Here is a 21,952-nt window from a genome sequence, read left to right as displayed (position 1 = left end):
AAAAAAAATATATCCGTCACCTGCAGGCCCCCGGGAAACCCACTCGACCATGACACTGAAATGTTCAGTATTATACAAGAATCACTGAGTTAGGAGGCGTAACCCCTCACACAGACCGGGGCAATACTTTCGGGTACGTGCCAATAACATGTTGATTACGTAGACGCAGCGTGGCAAAGAGAATCAGAATGACTTCCACCTTGGTGAACGTGACACAGACGACCATTATTACAAGTCCATCGTGGTTTGACAGGAAAATCAAACAGGCTCCAAGATAGAAACTTCTTATAAATTAAAACGTTAAAAATTCACACCCAAGTAGTAAATTTTATGATATAACCTGGCGACGAGTTAAAACATGCCAAGTCAGACAAAGCGTCGCTATTAGCTCATCGCGGGGCCGCCAAGGTGATCTCTTCCCTGCACAACAAACCAGGCGGGGCGAGGCTGCTGTCTGAACCCGTCCTCTCGAGAGCGTCGCCTCGGGGGGAAACTGATCGACTGTCTCAAAACACTTCATGACTGTATTAAGGACTGACAGATATTCAGACTCAACCAAATACTCGGAGAAATTTAACACAACCAAAATCAACCACCACTTCCTCCACCCGTACTCTTGGCCATAGGGTGCGTCTGGTCTGAACACACACACACACACACTCTCTCTCTCTCTCTCTCTCTCTCTCTCTCTCTCTCTCTCTCTCTCTCTCTCTCTCTCTCTCTCTCTCTAACATAATTATGAAGAATATCGTTTTGTTTCTTTGTTGTTGTCGAGAGAGAGAGAGGGGGGTATCGTTATCTAACAAGACCGGAACAAACCAGTCATCCGAAACCTTGACCAATGAAACGAACCGAACCACTCGAATCCTCCCCTCCTCCTCCTCCTCCTCCTCCTCCTCCTCCTCCTCTATTCTAACTTGTTTCCTCCCTCTCCTCTTCCTCTTTTCAACTCCTCCTCTCTTATTTTATCCTTACCTGTTGCCTTCCCTCTCCTCTTCCTACTCTTCTACACCTTTTAAACTCCTCCTCCTCCTCCCTCTTCCTCCTTCTTCCTCCCCTCCTCTTCTACATATTTTTTACATCTTCACTTCCTCCTCCTCATGTATTCCAATGTTTCCTTTCCCTTCTCTTCCTCCTCCTTTTTAACTCATTTTCCTTACTTCTCTCCTTTTATTCCCGTTTTCCTCTTCTTATTTTCTTATTCCTCCTCCTCTTCTTCTCCCGTTTATTTCCTTCACCAATTCTTGTTTATGTCCTTTTCGTCTTTTCCCGCCTCCTCTTTTTATTCACTTCCTATACTCCTCTTCCATTCTGTTCCTCAAATCTGTTCTCCTCCCTCTTCCGCTCTCCATCCTCCTCCTCCTCCTCTTTCTCCTCCTGTCATTCGCTTATCATCAGTTAAAAAGTAGTAGTAGTAGTAGTAGTAGTAGTAGTAGTAGTAGTAGTAGTAGTAGTGAAGTTGTTGTTGTTGTTGTTTTTGCTACGTTGTATTCTTTTTCTCTCTTTTTTTTCTGTCGTAAATCATGTTCTCTGGTGCTGGGTGTCGCCTCGCTGCCTCGGCTTCCGTCTCTCTGTCCCCCGCCTGGTGGACCGCGGCGAGGAGAAGCAAAAAACAACAAACAGAAAGGGAAAAAAATAGGAATGCAAACACCGATATAGGAAAAATCATGGAAGACAGTGAAGGGAAATGAGATGAAGGTTTATTTGTGTGTTTTTCTTTTTCCGTTCCATTTTTTGTTAAGCCATTATTGTGCATTGTAGGGAAGAGAGAGAGAGAGAGAGAGAGAGAGAGAGAGAGAGAGAGAGAGAGAGAGAGAGAGAGAGAGAGTCACCCACGGCCAGATCGCGAGCTGGACACGCATCTTTTTATTTATTTATTTATTTTTCTATTTTTTTTTTAAAGAAGTTTGGGAAGAGAGGAAGAGGGGGGTGCAGAAGGTAAAGTAGGAGGTGAAATATCAGTCGGAGAGGGGAAATGGCGGCGTGTCCACCTATAGCTATTTCTCTATTTCTGTAATTCAACATGGAGTACATTGTTGTCAGGAATTGCCATCTCGTACCCTTCCTATTATAGCAAGACTCATTATAGTCGGTCTCTGGGTACTGCCGGGACCTCCACACACCACACACCCCATCACGCTTGCTCAAGAGGGGACAGTAACCACTCCTTGTTAGCGGAAAAATCGCGGGCCTGAGCGGGACTCGAACCTGCGCCTGCCAGGCCGCGAAGACTGGTAGCGCTGAGCTTTAACCACTGAGCTACGGAATGGTGTTGTAGTAGTATTGTAGTGTGTGTGTGTGTGTGTGTGTGTGTGTGTGTGTGTGTGTAGGGAAGCCCAACTGAAGATATGGTACAGCGCCGCCTCTTCTCCTCCTCCTTCTCCTTCTCCTCCTGCTCTTTCTCTTCCTCCTCTTTCTCCTGTCATTCATCATCCACAGAATCAAAACTGAGATGCTGATGTGGGGGAATATAGATATTTGAGAGAGAGAGAGAGAGAGAGAGATTCCCTGTTTTGGGGGTTTTATAGCATCTCGGGAATCCTGGAAAAAACAAGACATTTCCCGGGATTCCCCGTTGCAGATAATGTTTGCTAATACTCCTGCTCTATCGTAATTCGTAAATGAACTCAGTAGTACTTTCTTCACACGTGGTTACTTGCCCTGTGAAAATGTGAAATAAGTATTTTTAAATGACATGGAGTTTCCTTGTATGTATAGAATATGAATTTTTGCATATAATACCATATCCATATGGAAGCTTTTCCAGTGACCCCCACCACTGTAAACTACACAGAAAATGAAACTATGGAATAACCTGTGCATATATTCAATAACATATGTTAAATAATTACTACTACTACTGCTACTACTACAACTACTACTACTACTACTACTACTACTGCTACTACTACTACTACTACTACTACTACTACTACTACTACTACTACTACTACTACTACTACTTCTGCTGCTGCTGCTGCCACGACTACTACAACACAGACATCCGCTAAGGACATCTCAGGAACTTAAGTTAGACCAATCATTCAGTAATTACTCACACAAGTCATGCCGTAGCTACGCACACTGAATTATAAAGAGTAGTTCCAAGGATGCGTACCGCCCACCACATTGCTCAGCAGTTAATTTGAAAAACGTCCTCCATCATTCATGCGGTAAGGTTTTAATCGGATTTTACCGGATAGGGGCCAAATGAATTCCCGGAAAGCTGACCACCTCATCTGGTAGCCACTGCAGGCACTCGTGGGCCGGGCCGGACTTCCTACAAGCCTCTATTGGTATCCCCCCTGCAAGGGCTCATAATCTATTCTTGAAGCACAGGCGGGTTCTTCCATATGGTCGCCGTAAGACAAGGATTCATTCTGTATTTTCCCCAGTGGAAATTTTTTGTTTCCTGTTCTTAAGCTGCATTATTCTTTTTCTTACAGCAATGGAAAGAACTCAAGGGCAAAAACAGACAATGAAAAAATAAAAAAATAAAAAGGCCAGTAAGCGTTGGGCCCGCAGGAAGAACAGAATGAGTTGCTAGAAGAACAAATATCATTCCGTCCGATTATGACACCTCAAATTTCAATGTCTTTTTGATGATGAAGGAAAGAATGAAGCAAAGAGTGAATCGAAAACAACAAGTAGAAAGGAAGTTGTGATGATAATGGAAGGAAGTGAACAGGCGCACCTAACATAACCAAAATGTGGGGTACAAACTTGGCGCAGGGACTGTTTTGAGGGCCATTGAAGGAAACGGGCTAAAGAGTGCCTATCCGGATATTTTGTTTCTATTTATTAATGATCCACGAGACATCCTAGAGTTGAATCAAAGTAAGTGCTTATCTTTGCATTCGTTCATGCACACACTGGTAATATTTCTGTTGGGTCTGATTCACTCATTACAGGAAGGAAGGAAGGAAGGAATGAAGGTGAAGGGAAGTAGGAAGAAAAACCTCTCCACCAATTTCATGAAAGAATAGTTAAGTTTTTGCGTAATCTTGCTGACGGACAGACAGAAAGACATACAAATAACATTAAAAAAAGCCAATATTCTTAAACAATTCGAGGCTTACACACTCACATTAGTTACGGCTTTGTTAGAGGTAGTATTAGTATTTCCATGGGTCGTTTTATGAGCCCTGTGATATTTTGACAAAGACTTCTGCGCCATGAACGTGATGAAACACTCATGGGAACCCAATCTCCTTTGTGGCCTTGGGAAATGTTTGTTGTGAGGGTTGAAAGTGTCTGGGAATACGGGCGTGAGTCTCTTCCCGGCGGAGGTAACAACACCAGGGAGGATGACAGGTAGCGGGGTGATTAGATAAAGACCCAGGTGTGACAGGTGACTCGTGCTCTGAATGAGGTTGGTTGTTGTTGTTGTTGTTGTTGTTGTTGTTGTTGTTGTTGTTGTTGTTGTTGTTGTTGTTGTTGTTGTTGTTGTTGTTGTTGTTGTTGTTGTTGTTGTTGTTGTTGTTGTTGTTGTTGTTCTTGTTCTTGTTCTTGTTCTTGTTGTTGTTGTTGTTGGTTGCTGCTGTTGTTTCGTTACTTTTACTATTATTATCATTATCATTGCTGCTACTACTACTACTACTACTTCTACTACTACTACTACTTCTCAAGGGAGGGAGGCGGAAGTTAAAACCGGAAGTTATTTGAATGCACGAGTCTCTCTCTCTCTCTCTCTCTCTCTCTCTCTCTCTCTCTCTCTCTCTCTCTCTCTCTCTCTCTCTCTCTCTCTCTCTCTCTCTCTCTCTCTCTCTCTCTCTCTCTCTCTCTCTCTCTCTCTCTCTCTCTTTATTTACGACTAATACAGTTTGCGTCCTTGTGGCTTTAAATTGCCGTCACACAGAAGAGAGAGGGAGAGGGAGAGAGAGAGAGGAAGAGAGAGGGAGGGGGAGGGAGAGGGGGGTGAATGAGCAAGTAGAAAATTGTATTTATTATTGGAATGAGGAAGCAGAGTGTGGGAAAGAGGAAGGAAGCAAATCAAAAGCAGGAAGGAGGAAGAAAATGGAAGGATGATGGAAAGGCAGCAGAAGGAAGTTACTTGAGAGCAGGAAAGAGGAAGGAGGATGTAATAATAAATGAAGGATAAAGGAAGTGACTACTATTGAATGCAGGAAGGAAGAAGGAAGATGGGAGAATGAAGGAAAGAAACAGGAAGGAAGTGAATGAATGTAGGAAAGAGGAAGGAATATGAAGGAAGGAATTGGGAAGGAAGGAAGGAATTTAAGAAAACAAGAAGAAGGAAAGTAGATAAAAGAATGAAGGGAGGATGGAAGCAGAACGTGAACTGAAAGCAGAAAGAGGCGGTGACTGAGTGGATAGCGTGACAGCGCCGCGTCCAGGACGACGCGGGTTCGCGCACCGCCCGGCGCCACTAGCTGGGGTTTTTCAGCCACATGCTGTCCTGAAGACCACCTATCAACCCGGACTTTAGATTCTCGGATCAAAGATGAGCTCCGGGGGGCAGCATGAGCCAATGCAAAATGGCGCCACTATAAACACTTGTCTGTGCCACAACGGGCTGGGGCCGACCATCAGACTCCTCCAAGCAAGCCTACTGGCGCCATAGCGGAAAAAGTAAGAAAAAAAAGGATGGAAACTATAAAGTCGAAAGAAAGGAAGGAAGAAGGAAGTGAGAGCTGGAAGGAAGAAGAAATCTGCAAGATGAATGAGAGAACAAAGCAGAGTGACTCGAAAACAAGAAGGAAGGAAGATGTAATGATAAAGGAAGTGAATTGAAGGAAGGAGGAAGGAAGGAAAGAAGGAAGGAAAATGAAGAAGTAGGAAGAAAGAATAGGTAATGATAGGTTATTAGGAAAGAGGAAGGAAGCGGAAAGGGAGAATAGGAGGCAAAAGGAAGAAATAGATAAAGGGAGAAAGGAGAGAAGAGGAGAAATAGGAGAGGAAAGAAGGGGAAGATATGAGGGTAGGAGGGAATGTAAGGAGGAAAAAGAAAAGAAGGGGGAAGAGAGGAGACGGGAAGAGATAGAAGGAGAGTAAAGTTCGGAGTAAGAATCAATGAGTGGGGAAAAACAAATGTATAAAAAAAGATGAAAGTAAAGAAAAGGGAAAGAAGGGAGAAGAGAGAAGAAGGAAAGAGAAAGGTAAAGGGGAGTAAAGGTGAAAGACGGGCGGGGAAAAAAATAAAATAACAAGGAAAATAAAAAAGAGTTAATCAGTTTGAGATAAGCACCTAAAAGAAAGGCTCCGTGTACCTTTGGTGACTGTGTTCATCCCCCCTTTTTTTTTTGGCAATGGACGAACAAACATAAGCAGACAGACAGATAGTAGATTGAGAACATCGAAAACATCGTCGCTAGTGCTGAGGAAAGGGGAAAAGGAGGGGAAAGGAGGAGGAGGAGGAAGACGCGGGAAGAGGGAACAGGTAAAGGAAAATTGAACACTAGAAATAAAACATAACATAACGAAAACCTCAAGTCACTCTTTACTTCCAGAACATGGCGGCGGAGACACGAACAAGGACAAAAACAGGAAGAGGAGGAGGAAGAGGAGTAACATTAGCCAGCAGAACGGCGGCGGCGGTGGTGGTGTTGGTGGCGGTGATGACGGTGGTGGTGGGGGGCATGGAGGTGGTGGAGGAGGTGAACGGTGGTGGTGTTGCCTCCCACCACCACCTGCAACACCACCGCCTGCAGCAACACCTCAGCAGAAGACGGAGACAAGGTAATGAAGAGGAAAAGGAGGGTGAGTGTTGTCGTCGTTGTTGTTGTTGTTGTTAGTGTGTGTGTGTGTGTGTGTGTGTGTGTGTGTGTGTGTGTGTGTGTGTGTGTGTGTGTGTGTGTGTGTGTGTGTGTGTGCGTACTCATTATACCTGCCCCCCTTCCCCCTTTATCTCTCCTCTTATACCTGTGAACTAACATCTTCTCTCTCCCCTTTTTCCTCCTCTTTCCTCCACCCTCTTCTCCCCTCTTTCTTCCTTCTCCCCTTATCTCTCCCCGCTCTACCTGTGGACTAGCATATTCTCTTTACTCCCCTTTCCTCCTCCTCCACTCTCTTCCCTCCACTCTTCCTCCTTCCTTCACCTTCTTTTCTCCCTCTCTTCCTTCTTTCACCCTTCGTCCTCTCTCTCTTCCTCCACATTCTCCTCCTCTTCCTCCCCTTTCTTTCACCCCTTTTCCCCTCCTCTCCTTCTCTTTCCTCCAACTTCCTCCCTCTCTTCTTCTCCCTCCACATTCTCCTCTTCCTCCCCTTTCTTTCACCCCTTTTCCCCTCCTCTCCTTCTCTTTCCTCCAACTTCCTCCCTCTCTCCTTCTCCCTCCCCACCCCCTTTCCTCTTCTTTCTTTTCCTCCTCCTTCTTCTTTTGGGTGTTAAAGGAAAAATCTCAGGTGTGTTTGCATGTCACCTGTCACCACTGCTTAGCTAAGGTCACCCACACACCTGGCGCGCATGGTAACACTGCTAAGGTCACGTACCTGTCTGGCGCCACCTCCGGAAGCGACGCACGTGACTTGGCTGCAGTGACTTTCGAGTTTGCTTTTTATTTTGATTTTTTTGTGTTTGCGGTTCTGTTGGTGATTTGTCAACGTCGCTCTTTTTTTCTGTAACTCTTTTTTGGGGGATATATATGTATTTTACCTATTTAACATTTTCTCTCTATTTATCAAACTAAAAATAAAGAGAGAGAGAGAGAGAGAGAGAGAGAGAGAGAGAGAGAGAGAGAGAGAGAGAGAGAGAGGTGATAGATAGACAGATAGATAGAGTGAGAGAGATTGAGTGAGTGAGTGTGAGTGTGTTTGCGCGTGTTGGCTTAATAAAACAAACAATATTTAATTTTACGCAAGCAATAAAATAATTTCCTAAACACTAATGATAAAAGAACTAATTTTGAGTTTTATAAAGCGAACGGTTATATTTTTCTTTCATGCAATTGTGCTCCAATATTACTTTGTAAATATTCCTAAATTCAAACGGTAATTTTTATGAGTATGTGATAATTTTACCTCATTCCTGACGCTCACATTACAAGCTCTCCCTTCGTCGGCCATTCCCTTGACATTAATTTACTCCCCTGACTAGCTTAAGGCGTTTATTATTTTTTTTAACACTTGTCCCCTACCATTGTATCCTTTTAGTTTCCTGGTGCTACTTACACATGTATCCTTAGTTGTATAATCACACTCTGTCCTGCCTGGGGGTTGGGATGGCATGCTCCTCCCTTCTCCTTTGTTGTTTACTTGCAACAATAAACTATCAATCAATTAATGTAAAAAGATGCTACTACACCAAATCTTGCTCCCTACAAATAATTCCATGAACCACTTTTTCTGGTAACATCTACGTCCACATATTAACAATCTTCGTAATAGTATGGCGCATCAATGACAAGAAAAAGTCATTTGCGGTGAAGTATGAGGATGAAGCGTTAAGTATGTGGAACGAAGTCGGAAAACAGCTTAGATTGATTGATTGATAGTTTATTGTTGCAAGTAAACAACAAAGGAGAAGGGAGGAGCATGCCATCCCAACCCCCAGGCAGTACAGAGTGTGATTATAGAGCTAAGGATACATGTGTAAGCAGCACCAGGAAACTAAAAAGATACAATGGTAGGGGACAAGTGTTAAAAAAATAAAGGCCTCGGTTTGAGAAAGATGTTGATGTTTGTCCTTGAGTTGGCAATGGCTGATGTAGAGTAAGGGAGAGCTTGGAATGCGGTCGGAAGTCTTATTATACTCATCAAAAGAGGGAGAGTCCTAGCCGTCTCCCTCTAGGTGGCAGCACTGTACCCCTGAAGGACCAGTTTTACAGTCTATTACAGCAAGTTTGTAAGCGCCCCAACCAAACACAAAACACTATGAACATTCCTTGTATAGTGTTTGGCGTTGATATAAAAAGAAGGAAGCTTTAGAAAACCACACAGGAAATCTCTTTAGGGTATGGTATTGAGTAGAGATAGCGGATCATTGTGGAGAGTATAGTTTGGTTTCGGCGCTTACAATGACTCTGGGCCAGTTTCACAGTTCCCAATGATTGGTTAGTAAGCTCCCAAACCAATACCAGAGCCTTCGAAATTTCCATGTATAGTGTCTGGTGTTCATATTTAAGTTCACAAATTTGACGAAACTATACAGGAAAAGTCTTGTGTATTTAGTGTGGCATCGAAGACCTCACCATTTTGGATTGTATGGGATTCTATAGTTACGAAGACACTGTGTTGGACTGTGAAATCGGCTCTCTGTGTTGGACTGTCGAACTGGCCCGAGGTCTCTTGCTGTGGACAGAGGGCGCGACCAGCTTTGCCAGACCATCGTACTCAGCATATTGTATTTTCTGGTAACTATTGCAAAATGATCATCAATAATTAACGGCTTTAACGATAACTTTGATTGGATCTCGTCATTTGTGCGGGGACATACGACAGTTTTGTGTCCGAAACCGATAAATGCAGTGTTCTGAGTACGATGATGTGGTAACACTGGGCACGATGAGTCCAGTGCTGCCAATTAAATACAAGTGGCCTCAGCAGTCCTCCGTTACCACCATTTACTTTTGTTCTCCATTGATAGTTTCTTACACGTTTATCTTGGTTACTATTCTTAACTCTTGATCTACTATATTAATATTTATTTGAATACTGTTCACATTTTTTTTTTTTACTACAAGTCTGCTATTAAGATTTTTGCCGTTTAAATTGCTCTGTAAAAATTGTTTTCCCGTGTTTCAGCTGGCCAGTGTCCTTCACTGTCAGACAGCTATTTTCCTTGTTTTCCGCCACTTCCGCCATCTGAATTACTGAATAACGGACGTAGCCTGTTCTTTAGTATTTGCTATTTTTGGTTTAGAATATTGCAGCACATTTAGACTAATAAATACTTACATTATCACTACTACTACTACTACTACTACTACTACTACTACTACTACTACTACTACTACTACTACTACTAAAACCACTGCTGCTACTTCTGCTACTGCTCCTGCTGCTGCTACTGCCACTACTCCTAGTACGACAATTATTTTATGCTAAAAGTAGTAAAGCAAATTAGTAATAGAATAATAAGCACTACTACTACTACTACTACTACTACTACTACTACTACTGCTACAATTGCTATTAGTCTACTACTACTATTACTTCTATTTGACCTTGAGTATTACTGCGTTTGTAGAATAGTAAACACTACTACTACTACTACTACTACTACTACTACTACTACTACTACTACTATGATCATAAATAATACAACGCTTGTAGAATAGGAAGCATTATACTACTGCTGATACGCCTATTACTAATACTACAACTAAAGCTGTTGCTAATATATATACTGCTAATTATTCTGTTTCTCTCCCACTATGTCCCCTCTCCCTCCCTCTTTCCCTCCCTCATCTTCTCTCCCTCCCACACACACTTTCCCCTGTCTCTCCCTTCCTCTCTCTCTCCCTCCCTCCCTCTCCCTCTCTCCCTCCTGTCATCTTTATAATCTCTCTCCTTTTTCCTTCTCTTACCCTTCTCTCTGTCTCTCTTGTATCTCTCCCTCACCTTCCCTCCCTTCCCTACACTCAACCATAACTCTCCCGCAGCCATCTTCTTCGCCCTGCCCGAGGAGGTGAGCGAGAGTGACTGCACCTCCCCTGACGGCGTGCCCGGCCTCTGCGTGCCCGTGACCGACTGTGTGCACCTGGTGGAGGGCCTCAAGACAAACAGGACGGGGGCCTTCTTCTCCTTCCTGCAAAAGTAAGGGGGAGGAGGAGGAGGAGGAGGAGGAGGAGGAGGATTACGGTGGCATTCTTTTGTTTTTAGGGTCAGTTCTAAATACCAACACAGTCTTCGTAAGCGTCTAAACCAAACAATATCTACGTAAATGACCTTTTTTTTCTATACACCCAATGCTGAAGGAATAAGGAGGAGGGGGAGGATAAGTAGGATCATGGTGACGTTCTTTTGTTTTTAGGGTCAGTTTCAAAGACCAACACAGTCATTTAAAGCGTCTAAACCAAACAATATCTAAGTAGACCTTTTTTTTCTAAACACCCAATGCTGAAGGAAGGAGGAGGAGGAGGAGGGGGAGGAGAAGTAGGATCATGGTGACGTTCTTTTGTTTTCGGGTCAGTTTAGACCAACACAGTCATTTAAACGTCCAAACCAAACAATATCTAACGTAGTTCACTTTTTTTTCTAAACACCCAACACTAAAGGAGGAGGAGGAGGAGGAGGAGGAGGAGGAGGAGAAGGGTTATGGAGGACGTTCTAGGGTCTGGTGTTTTCGCGGCAGCTCCACTGAGTCTAACACAGTCTTCGTAAACGTCCAAACCGACACTGACTATTTCCTGTGTGGTCTCAAATTTCTTGTCATCTGTATCAACACGAAACACTAAGGTCAGTATTATAAGACACGCTCGCTTCTCACATCAGCCATTTCTAAAGGTCAAAGAGGGGGTCAGTCGGGTTCCAATGGATGTTTCTTCAGGTTCATGGTACAGAAGAAGACTCTCACTACCACCAGGGTCATAAAACTACCCCTGAAAATGCCCACAACTCCTATGAAAGCCTTGTCAAATATGTCTTCTTGGGCGGCGAAATGTCTTGTAATACGACCCTAAGGATTTTTTCATAGTATTCATCACCTTGGGCAGTCCGTGTTTGGGCAGAGATTAGCGCCCAACGAATGCTCGGGTGGCAGACAGACACCGTATCCTCGTGCTTGTGGATCAGGTGACGGCGGATTGCACTGAGAGGCAGGATGTAACTTACTACGGGACAGCTGCGGGAGTGACGCTCGTGTGTGTGTGTGTGTGTGTGTGTGTGTGTGTGTGTGTGTGTGTGTGTGTGTTACTCGTGAATTGAGCAGGTGACGAGGTAACGTGGTGTGTGTGTGCAGGGTTATCAAATTATCGTACTCAGCCACTCAGCACATCGTATTTCCCGGTTTCTGAGTCACAGCTATCGCAAACAAACGCCAATAAGTAATGCTTTTAACGAGAACTTTAACTGGAACTTCGTTATCTGTGTGGGTAGGAAAGTTTTGGGCCCTGGAACTGATAAATGCGATGTTTTGGGCCCTTGAACTGATAAATGCGATGTTTTGGGCCCTTGAACTGATAAATGCGATGTTTTGGGCCCTTGAACTGATAAATGCGATGTTTTGGGCCCTTGAACTGATAAATGCGATGTTTTGTGCCCTTGAACTGATAAATGCGATGTTTTGGGCCCTTGAACTGATAAATGCGATGTTTTGGGCCCTTGAACTGATAAATGCGATGTTTTGGGCCCTTGAACTGATAAATGCGATGTTTTGGGCCCTTGAACTGATAAATGCGATGTTTTGGGCCCTTGAACTGATAAATGCGATGTTTTGGGCCCTTGAACTGATAAATGCGATGTTTTGGGCCCTTGAACTGATAAATGCGATGTTTTGGGCCCTTGAACTGATAAATGCGATGTTTTGGGCCCTTGAACTGATAAATGCGATGTTTTGGGCCCTTGAACTGATAAATGCGATGTTTGGGCCTTGAACTGATAAATGCGATGTTTGGGCCTTGAACTGATAAATGCGATGTTTTGGGCCTTGAACTGATAAATGCGATGTTTGAACTGATAAATGCGATGTTTTGGGCCCTGGAACTGATAAATGCGATGTTTTGGGCCCTTGAACTGATAAATGCGATGTTTTGGGCCCTGGAACTGATAAATGCGATGTTTTGGGCCCTTGAACTGATAAATGCGATGTTTTGGGCCCTTGAACTGATAAATGCGATGTTTTGGGCCCTTGAACTGATAAATGCGATGTTTTGGGCCCTTGAACTGATAAATGCGATGTTTTGGGCCCTTGAACTGATAAATGCGATGTTTTGGGCCCTTGAACTGATAAATGCGATGTTTTGGGCCCTTGAACTGATAAATGCGATGTTTTGAGTACGATAACTTGGCAGTCCTGGGTGTGGGGTAGTAGTTGTGGTTGATGTTTTGATATAGACCACGTTACATTAGAACAACACTACATGCCCCTTGGTCCTGCATAAGATCACTGGACTGGAACGGTCGCACTGGACTTGAACTTCGATGAGGTAGCGGCTTCCTGGACTGTCTTTGTTAATCGAGCTTTTGTCGTCGCTCGCCGCCAAGCCATTCACAGGAGCCGCACAATGGTCAGAAGGTCGGCCTCGTCTGCTTCCTCATCCGCCTTTTCCCTCGCCCAGGGTTCTCGTGGCGGGGCAGCGACGTAACACCCCCGCCACTCGTGAGATTCTGAGCATCGTCTCGGGCGCACAGTTCATGTCAGGATGGCGAAAATGAATGGTTTTGTTGTTATCACTGAGTTGTTAGCCTTGTTGTGTTGTTTGATATGTATGCAGTGAACATTTTTGTGAGGCATACAACTTCTTCAAACTAATAAGGGAACAAATTCTTCAGTGTTAACAATGAGCCATGTGTTGTTTCTGGCTATTTGATACTTATCCCCAGAATTAAGAAATCGTAATAGGGCGCGGAAAACAAGTTTGGGAGATAAGCAAAACAATGATAAGGTAAAAGTTTCATGGAAGAAGCGAGGTATATGGCCATACCTGAGGGATGTTCATGATAATTAAAAAAGAGAATTGTGCAAGAATATGAATTACAAGACTATAAATCACGTCACATTGGCATACAATATTTGGTTTACGCCTTGGCCCATAGCGCCGGTAGGCTTTCTTGATGGGGCCTGATGGTTACCCCCAGCCCGTTAATGGCGCAGGGAAGTGTTTTATAGTGGCGCCATTCTTGCTTGGCTCATGCTGCCCCTCAGAGCTCCGCTAAATCACCTCTTGAGAGTTTCACCAGAGACCGAGTTGAAAGGCGGTGTTCAGGACAGCATGTGGGTAGTCTTAATAATTTACTTTGAGAATATCTATTTTATTAGTATATTCTTCGCTTTCTCCTGACTTAATTTCTTTTTTATTTTCTCCCCCACACCAACCACCACGCCATCTCCACCACACCACCAACACTACCACAACCAAACCATCACCACAACACCACCACCACACCACCACCACCACCACCGCAGGAGTGTGTGCTACTACGACCAGTCCACGCCGATTGTCTGTTGTGGAGGTATGGGAAAGCTGCCTCCTACCTCCCCTCCTCCTCCCACAGACCCTACTCTTCCTCCAGCGACCCCCACACCCTCCCCTGCGACCCCAACTGACGTTCAACCTGTTGGTGGTGAGGCTCCTCCTCTTTCCTCCTCCTCCACTGCCTCTACCTCCACCTCCACATCCAGCACTACTTCTTCACCTCCGCCCTCTTCCACCACCTCCTCATCCACCACCACTTCCTCCACCACCACTTCCTCCACCACCACTTCCTCCACTACCCCCTCCACCACCGCCCCAGACATTACCAGCACCGCCACACCTGTTGAGAGCACACCTGTCGACTCGGAAGAGGAACCAGGTAAGGCTTGACGCAGGTGTGGCCTCGCTAATTAGTTGGCTTTTGTTTTGTTTTTTTCTAGTTTTCTCGCCTCTCTTTTAGTGTTTGTAGATATTAAGACTTCCTTGGTTGTCGCTTTAGTCACTTTTTATTAGTTTTAAGAAGCTGTTTGACATTGTTTGCGATTTTTTTTTTATTGATTTGCTTATTGCTGTATATATATTTGCTTGCTTTTTCTATGTTTGTTAGTGTTTGTTAGTGTTTGTTAGTGTTTGTTAGTGTTTGTTAGTGTTTTTTTTCCCCGCGGTTATTTATAATTTCTTTGGGGGGTTGAATAACATGTGACTAGCAGTCTTCCCTCTTCTCCTTCACCTTCTTTTTTCTTCTTTTCTACTTTTTCTTCTTTTCTTGCTTTTCTATTTTTCTTGTTTTTCCTCTTGTTGTTGTTCCTGTTGTTCTTTTCTTCTTGTTCTTGGTCTTTTTTCATACAGTTATTCTTGTCTTTGTTCTTGTTCTTGCTCATTTTTCTTCCCTGCTTTCTTTCTTTTTTTCTTTCTTACGCTTTTATCATCAATCCCCCTCCCCTTCCCCTGACCACCACTACCACCCTCATCACCACCACCACCCTTCACCCCCAGCGACCACCACCACGACTGAGGAGCCCCCCGCCAACACCGGCCTGAACCGCCTCCCGCAGGACTCGTGTGGCAAGAGTGACTCCCTCGCCGCCGTCAGGATCGTAGGAGGATCAGAGCCGCCCATCGGTAAGGCCCCAAGGATACGCGAAGGATAGTTGACCTGCGTGTGTGTGTGGGGGGGGGGGGCGGGTTATGTGTTTGTGGGGGGGGGATGGGGAGGGTTGTGTGTGTGGGGGTGGGGGGGTGGGGGGAGGGTTGTATGTGTGTGTGTGTGTGTGTGTGTGTGTGTGTGTGTGTGTGTGTGTGTGTTACTAGGTCTGTTTCTCACTGTCTCTGTATGTCTGTGCGTCTGTATAAATCTGTTACCTTTGGCTGTGTCTGTCTGTCTCGTTACATGAATTTAAGTTTGAAGTAATGTATGTATGTAATGTATGTGCGTGCTTAAGTATGTAGTGTGTTTGTGTACCTTCTTCTACGTGTATATGTGTACCTGTTGATATGTGTACCTGCTTCTCTGTGTGTACCTGCTTCTGTGTGTGTGTACCTGCTTATCTGTGTGTATCTGCTTCTGTGTGTGTACCTGCTATATGTATACCTGCATCTACATCTGTACAGTTGGCAAAAAAAAGTATCGAACACCCAATGGTCGACTGAAGAAAATTTGAGCAAAATCTATAGACGCCTTGTTCAAATTCTCTTCTTTTTTTCTTCCTTCTCTTCTTTTGTATTCTATTCTATTTTTGATACGCTATTGCCGACTATACCTGCCTCTATTTACGTATGCCTGTATCCTTATTCTCACCCCTCCATCCCCAGGCGCCCACCCCTGGCTGGCGGCTCTGGGCTACGAGAACGTCCGCGGCAAGGTGCAGTTCCTGTGCGGCGGCGCCCTTGTGACGGACCAGCACGTGGTGACCGCCGCCCACTGCATCAAGGACCGCGACGACCTGTGAGTAGTGGTGGCGGTGGTGGTGGTAGTGGTAGTGGTGGTAATAGTTGTAGTAATAGTAGTAGTAGTAGTAGTAGTAGTAGAAGTACCACACACCTTTTTCATACTTTCTTTTATCCTCACACACGCCGTTTTGCACAGTTTTTCATATTTTTTGTAGGTATATTTTTTGTCACCACACCACACACCTCCTTATACCTCCGTCACACCCTTCATCATCACACCTTCTTTACTCATCCCCCCTCCCCCCCCCCACTTCCCAGGAAGGTGGTGCGCCTCGGGGAACATGACTTGAACAGGGAAGACGATACCAAACACGAGGACTTCGACATCGCGACTCGAACTCTGCACCCGAGCTACAACACGCCGTCCTCCTTCGCCAACGATATCGCCGTGCTCAAGCTGTCCCGCCCCGTCAAATTCAGGAAGCGTGAGTGTCGATGAAGGGGGGAAGAGAGGGGAGGAGGAAGGGGAAAGAGTGGGAGAGGGAGGAGAGAGAAGAGGGTAAGAAGAGACCGAAGGAAAGAGAGGGAAGGGATGAGGAGAGAGGAGGGGAGGAAAGGACAGGGAAAGAGAGGGAAAGGAAGGAAGAGACAGGGAGAGAGAGGGAAGGGAAAGGGAGAGAGGAGGGAAGGAAAAGACAGAGGGAAAGAGAGGGAAGGGAAGGAAGAGACAGGTAGAAAGAGGGAAGGGAAGGGGAGAGAGGAGGGAAGGAAGAGACAGAGGGAAGGAAAGGGAAGGAAGGGGAGAGAGGAGGGAAGGAAGAGACAGAGGGAAAGAGAGGGAAGGGAAGGAAGAGACAGGGAGAGAGAGGGAAGGGAAAGGGAGAGAGCAGAGAAGGAAGAGACAGAGGGAAGGAAAGGGAAGGGAAGGAGAGAAGAAGGTAGGGAGGGACAGAAGGAAGGAAGGAGAGAGGGAGGTGTGTGTGGGAGGGTGTTGTGTTTGTATGTCTGTTTGTGTGTGTGTGTATGTGTATGTGTGTCCTCCAAAGTATATGAAATTAATAGTATTTTGCACCTGTGAGAATGAGAGAATGAAGGAGAAAGTGGATGAAAGCGAGAGTTCATACGTGGGAGGGTTGGTGTTTATCTCTTCCAGGTATTTGTGTGGATATATATAGTGTTTGTTATCCACGTGTACCATTCAGAAATACGCATAGATATCAGGAGTCTACAGGAGGTCACGCAGACGGCCTACACACGGCAGCTCCTGATCGCGGTTATTCGCCAAATCTCCCCAACCATAAATATGTCCAAACTCTACTTTAATCTTTCATCCGTATAACATTACCTCCCCCTCCCTCTCTCTCCCCCTCCCTAACTCTTCCTCCCTCCCCCTTCAGAGGCCATCGTGCCCGTGTGCCTTCCCCTCTCGGAGTCCCTCAAGACGGAGCCGCTGGTCAGGAGGAGCGGCTACGTGGCGGGATGGGGCGCCGTGTCCTTCAGTGAGTGTTGTAGTGGTTGTAGTGGTAGTAGTGGTAGTGGTAGTTGTGGTAGTAGTTGTAGTAATAATAGTTGTATCAATAGTAGTTGTAGTAATAGTAGTTGTAGTAATAGTAGTTGTAGTAATAGTAGTTATAGTTTTAGTTGTGATTGTTGTAGTAATAAAAGATGCATAAACAGGGGTTGTATTGATAGTAATTTGTCATAGCAATAATAGTAATAGCAGTTGTTGGCGTTTTTAGTCGTAGTAATAGTCATGGTAGATGCTGCTGTTTTGATCGTCGTTGAAGTAGTCCTCTTTCTTACCACTGTTGCCAGATTATCGTACTCAGAGCCTCAGAGCAGAGTAAATACCGGTTTCTGACGCCTAATTATTGCCAAGAAACATCAGGAATGAACTATTTTAACGATAATTATAAGTGAATCTCCTTATTGGGGTCCACGAGACAGTTTTTGGGTCAGAAGTCGGTAAAAATAAGAGGCTGAGTACGACAATCTAGCAACTTTGTTTCCTACCTGCCACCAACGTTACCAGATTGTCGTACTAGGCATACTTTTTTCGTCTGCTTGAGGCCCAAAGCTGTCGAGCCTACACTGGTAACGATATACATTTACAATTAGAGCTCAGATGGTTAATTATCGATGTTTTTCTACAATTGTTATCGGACAGAAACGGGAAAATTCGATGTTCTGAGTACGATAATCTGGTACCGCTGCCTGCCACCCAGTGTTGCCAAATTATCGTAATCATCGCATTGAGTTTTCTTAGTCTCTGACCGATAACTGTAGCAAAAGAACAAACCAACATCAATGAATAACAGTTTTAAAGCAAACTCTAATTTTCTATCGTTGTTTGTGTGGTTACGACCGTCTTGGAGCATGGGAATGATAAATCCAATCTTCAAAGTACGATAATCTGGTAACGCTGCCTGCCACCCCTCTCTCCCCCGCCCCGGCAGACAACGTGTCGTCGCCTCGTCTGCTTCACGTCAGCCTGCCCGTCATCAGCGAGAAGGACTGCGCCGAGAAGTACCGCCGCTTCAGGAACATCGCCATCAACAACACCACGCTGTGCGCCGGCGTGGGGAACCAGGACGCGTGCCAGGTAGGGGGAGGGAGATATATAGAAAGAGGGAGAGATAGAGGGAAAAAGTTGGAAAGTTTCGTTTAGTCGGCGCAACATCTGTGGTCATATGCCGGAGAGAGACAAGAGGGGGAAGGAATTATAGGAGAAGGGAACAGACCCCAGGAGACGGGACACAACCTCCGATTAATACCTGGTACCCATTCACTGCTGGGTGGACAGGGGCGTAGGGTATCGGAAAAGCCGCCCAAATTTTTCCACTCCGCCCAGGGAGAGATAGGGAAAGTTAAGGATAGGTATTTATACTCTTAAACCACTCTTAGAACCCTCACACACCCTCATACTCATAAGCCACTCAAACCACTCATAAGCCACTCATAAACCACTCATAAGCCACTCATAAACCATTCAAAAACCACTCATAAACCACTCATAAGCCACTCATAAACCACTCATAAACCATTCATAAACCATTCATAAACCATTCATAAACCACTCATATACCACTCATAAGCCACTCATAAACCACTCATAAACCACTCATAAACCACTCATAAGCCACTCCTATCACCACCCTAACCGCCTTTCTTGGTCCGTGCAGGGTGACAGCGGCGGCCCCATGGTCATGTTCTTGGAGGGCCGATGGCGGCTCGTCGGCGTGGTGTCCTTCGGCTTCCGGTGCGCCGAGGCGGACTTCCCGGGCGTGTACACGAGGGTCACTAACTTCACCGACTGGATCATATCCCTCTTGAAGTAGCGGCGAGAGGAGAGGAAAGTGAGAGAAGGGAGTTGATGAAGAAGAGGCGAAGCTAACTGTATCATCTCCCTATTGAACTATCAGGGAGGGAAGGGGGAGTGAGGAAAGGGAGAGAAGTGAAGTGATGAAATAGAGGCGAAGCTAACTATATTATCTCCCTATTGAACTAGCAGGGAGGGAAGGGGGAGTGAGGAAAGGGGGAGAAGGGAGGTGATGAAGAATGGCCGAACCGGTGTGACTGACGATACGGACTTGGTTATCTCCCTTTTGAACTAGAGGGAAGGGAAGGGAGAGAAGAGGACAGGGAGAGAAGTGAGGGGATGAAGAGGAACCGGAGCTAACTATATCATCCCCCTCTTGAACCAGCGGGGAGGGGAATGGAGAGGAAAGGGACAGAAGGGAGGGGATGAGGAGGGACCGAATCTAACTTCCCCGGTGTCACGGTCCTTGTTTTCTCCCTTTTAGATTAGCAGGGAAAGAATGGAAAAAGGAGAAAAAGGGAGAAAAAAAGAAAGAAGGAAGGGAGAGAAGGAAATGCCGAGTCGAGCTTTCCTGGTATGGTCCACTATTTTGACTTATCTCCCTTTTTTAACAATATGGGAGAGAAGGGAGAGGGAGAGGAAAGGAGGAAAAAAGGGAGGGGAAAGGGAGATAAAAGAAAGAACCGAACTGAACTTTCCCGGTGTAAAAAACTATACATACTACCTTGTTTACCTCCCTTTTCTCCCTTTTTAACTACTAGGAGGGAGATCAGGGCGATAATGGAGATAGAAGGGAGGAAAGGGAGGGAACAAGGAAGACCCGAGTTTATCTATCCTGGTTTTATAAAGGGTGACAAACTGCTCTGAGTAATTTTTTTCCATTTTGACCTATAAGGGAGTAAAAAGAGAAGGGAGATGAAAGGGAGAGAAGGGAGAAAATAAGGAAAGGGTGAATCTAACTTTACTGGTTTTATTAATATGTGAAATTTGTGATCATCTCCCTTATAAACCAAAAGTGAGAAAAGGGAGAGAGAAGGGAGAAAATAAGGAAGGGGCGAATCTAACTTTACTGGTTTTATTAATATGTGAAATTTGTGATCATCTCCCTTATAAACCAATAGGGAGATTGAAGGAAGAGAGAAGGGAGGGAAAAAGGGAGGGCCGAGTCTAACTTACTTGGTTTTATAAAGGGTGATTACAGACTTCCCTCCCTTCGTCATTATTGGAAAGAGGGGAGGGAGGAGAGGGAGGGAAAGGAAAGGGAGCAGAGATAACGAAAGGTAAAGGAACGAATAAGAAGGCAAAATAGCAAAATAAAGGAGAAAATAGACGGAAGAACAAGGAAAAAAAAGACTGGAGAGAGAGAGAGAGAGAGAGAGAGAGAGAGAGAGAGAGAGAGAGAGAGAGAGAGAGAGAGAGAGAGAGAGAGAGGAAAAGGAGAAGAAAGGAAGAAAAAATGTTTAGATTATTGTTTTTTATTATGTAGATACGAAGGACAAAAAAAAAGGAAAGGGAAGAAAAGAGAGGAAAACCGAGAAAGGAAGAAGAAAACAAGGAGGAAAAGGCAAATAAAGTGGAGAAAAGTGAGAGAAACGAGGGAAAGGAAGAGGAAGAAAAGGGAGGTACTGTAGGAAGGAGGAGAAAAGGGAGGAAAGTGTGGAAAGGAAGAGAAAAATAGGAAGAGAAAATAAAGCAGGAAAGAAAAAAAAAAGAGAAAAGGGAGATACGATAGGAAAGAGGAGAAAGAGGAAAGGAAATGTGGAAAAGAGAAAGAAAACAGGAAGATAAAGGGAAGCAAACACGAAGAAAAGAGAAAAGGTGGAAAAAAAGAGAAGCCTTGTTTTGAGTAAGAAATTTAAATCCCTTTTTATTCGAATGTCATTATGGAAATATTACCGACTGTCATTTGTTTTTGTTTCGTCTCCGTGTAAGTAATATATATTGACTTTCTTTTATATAATTGTAATAAGTATTTTTTTTATTGTAAGGTAAAACGTGTTATATGACTTTGATATTACTTGAGTGTGATGAACTGTGATGGCTCCTATCTTCCATGTTTTTAATGGTTTAGGAGAATTGTACAACTAACTATTTTTGATCTTTTCTTCTTTTATATCAATAAGTCTCGATATTTTGTCTATTTCCTCAACTTCTTTTATTTTTGACTTTCATTCTCTTCCTAAATCTTTAATTCGTTTTTAGCCTGCAATTCCGTCTCTTTTAATGTTCTTTTATTCTTGTACTTTCATCAAATTAATTGCCTTCATTAAAAAAAAAAGACATATTTGCGTGTGTTAACATTCGAATCGCTGGTCACGGTTGTTACGTCTCTCTCTCTCTCTCTCTCTCTCTCTCTCTCTCTCTCTCTCTCTCTCTCTCTCTACCTCCCAATCGTTCTTCTGCTCCTCCTTCTCCTATTATTATTATTATTATTATTATTATTATTATTATTATTATTATTATTATTATTATTATTATTAATTGTCTGTTGAAATAAAAGTATATGCACTGAAATGAGCGTCTAAATGTGTGTGTGTGTGTGTGTGTGTGTGTGTACATAACGAGGTGCTCAGGACGCGGAGGGACACGAAGCTTCGAACACTCTCCTCTGAAGCAGTTCGGACCATGAAGGATACAGACAAACAAGCAAGATAAACTGTTGTGCATCTTGTCATTCACTTGCTCTTTCGCATCGCTGTTTATTAAATATTTA

At 44.4% G+C, this 21,952-nt stretch overlaps 1 protein-coding gene across 3 annotated transcripts in view; it reads left to right on the top strand.

Annotated features, from left to right (window-relative positions):
- Positions 1-21,049, top strand: part of LOC126985845 (venom serine protease Bi-VSP-like) — a 25,142-nt gene extending 4,093 nt beyond the window's left edge. The window contains exons 2-10 of one of the 3 annotated variants that reach the window (XM_050841302.1): positions 6,468-6,717; positions 10,557-10,710; positions 14,021-14,067; positions 15,027-15,152; positions 15,843-15,975; positions 16,239-16,405; positions 17,318-17,419; positions 18,377-18,522; positions 19,103-21,049. In XM_050841302.1, the coding sequence (XP_050697259.1) occupies positions 6,471-6,717; positions 10,557-10,710; positions 14,021-14,067; positions 15,027-15,152; positions 15,843-15,975; positions 16,239-16,405; positions 17,318-17,419; positions 18,377-18,522; positions 19,103-19,258 (1,278 nt within the window). In that variant the 5' untranslated portion in view covers positions 6,468-6,470 and the 3' untranslated portion in view covers positions 19,259-21,049. Of the gene's footprint in view, positions 1-6,467; positions 6,718-10,556; positions 10,711-14,020; positions 14,410-15,026; positions 15,153-15,842; positions 15,976-16,238; positions 16,406-17,317; positions 17,420-18,376; positions 18,523-19,102 lie in introns of all 3 variants that reach the window. The other 2 variants (XM_050841300.1, XM_050841301.1) reach the window with 2 other exon arrangements.
- The last annotated feature ends 903 nt before the right edge of the window (positions 21,050-21,952 follow it).

The sequence above is a fragment of the Eriocheir sinensis genome, chromosome 60 (assembly GCF_024679095.1).
Source record: "Eriocheir sinensis breed Jianghai 21 chromosome 60, ASM2467909v1, whole genome shotgun sequence".
Classification (NCBI taxonomy): domain Eukaryota; kingdom Metazoa; phylum Arthropoda; class Malacostraca; order Decapoda; family Varunidae; genus Eriocheir; species Eriocheir sinensis.
The sequence above is the reverse complement of the archived record's forward strand: the minus strand, read 5'-3'. Positions and strand labels throughout refer to the sequence as shown.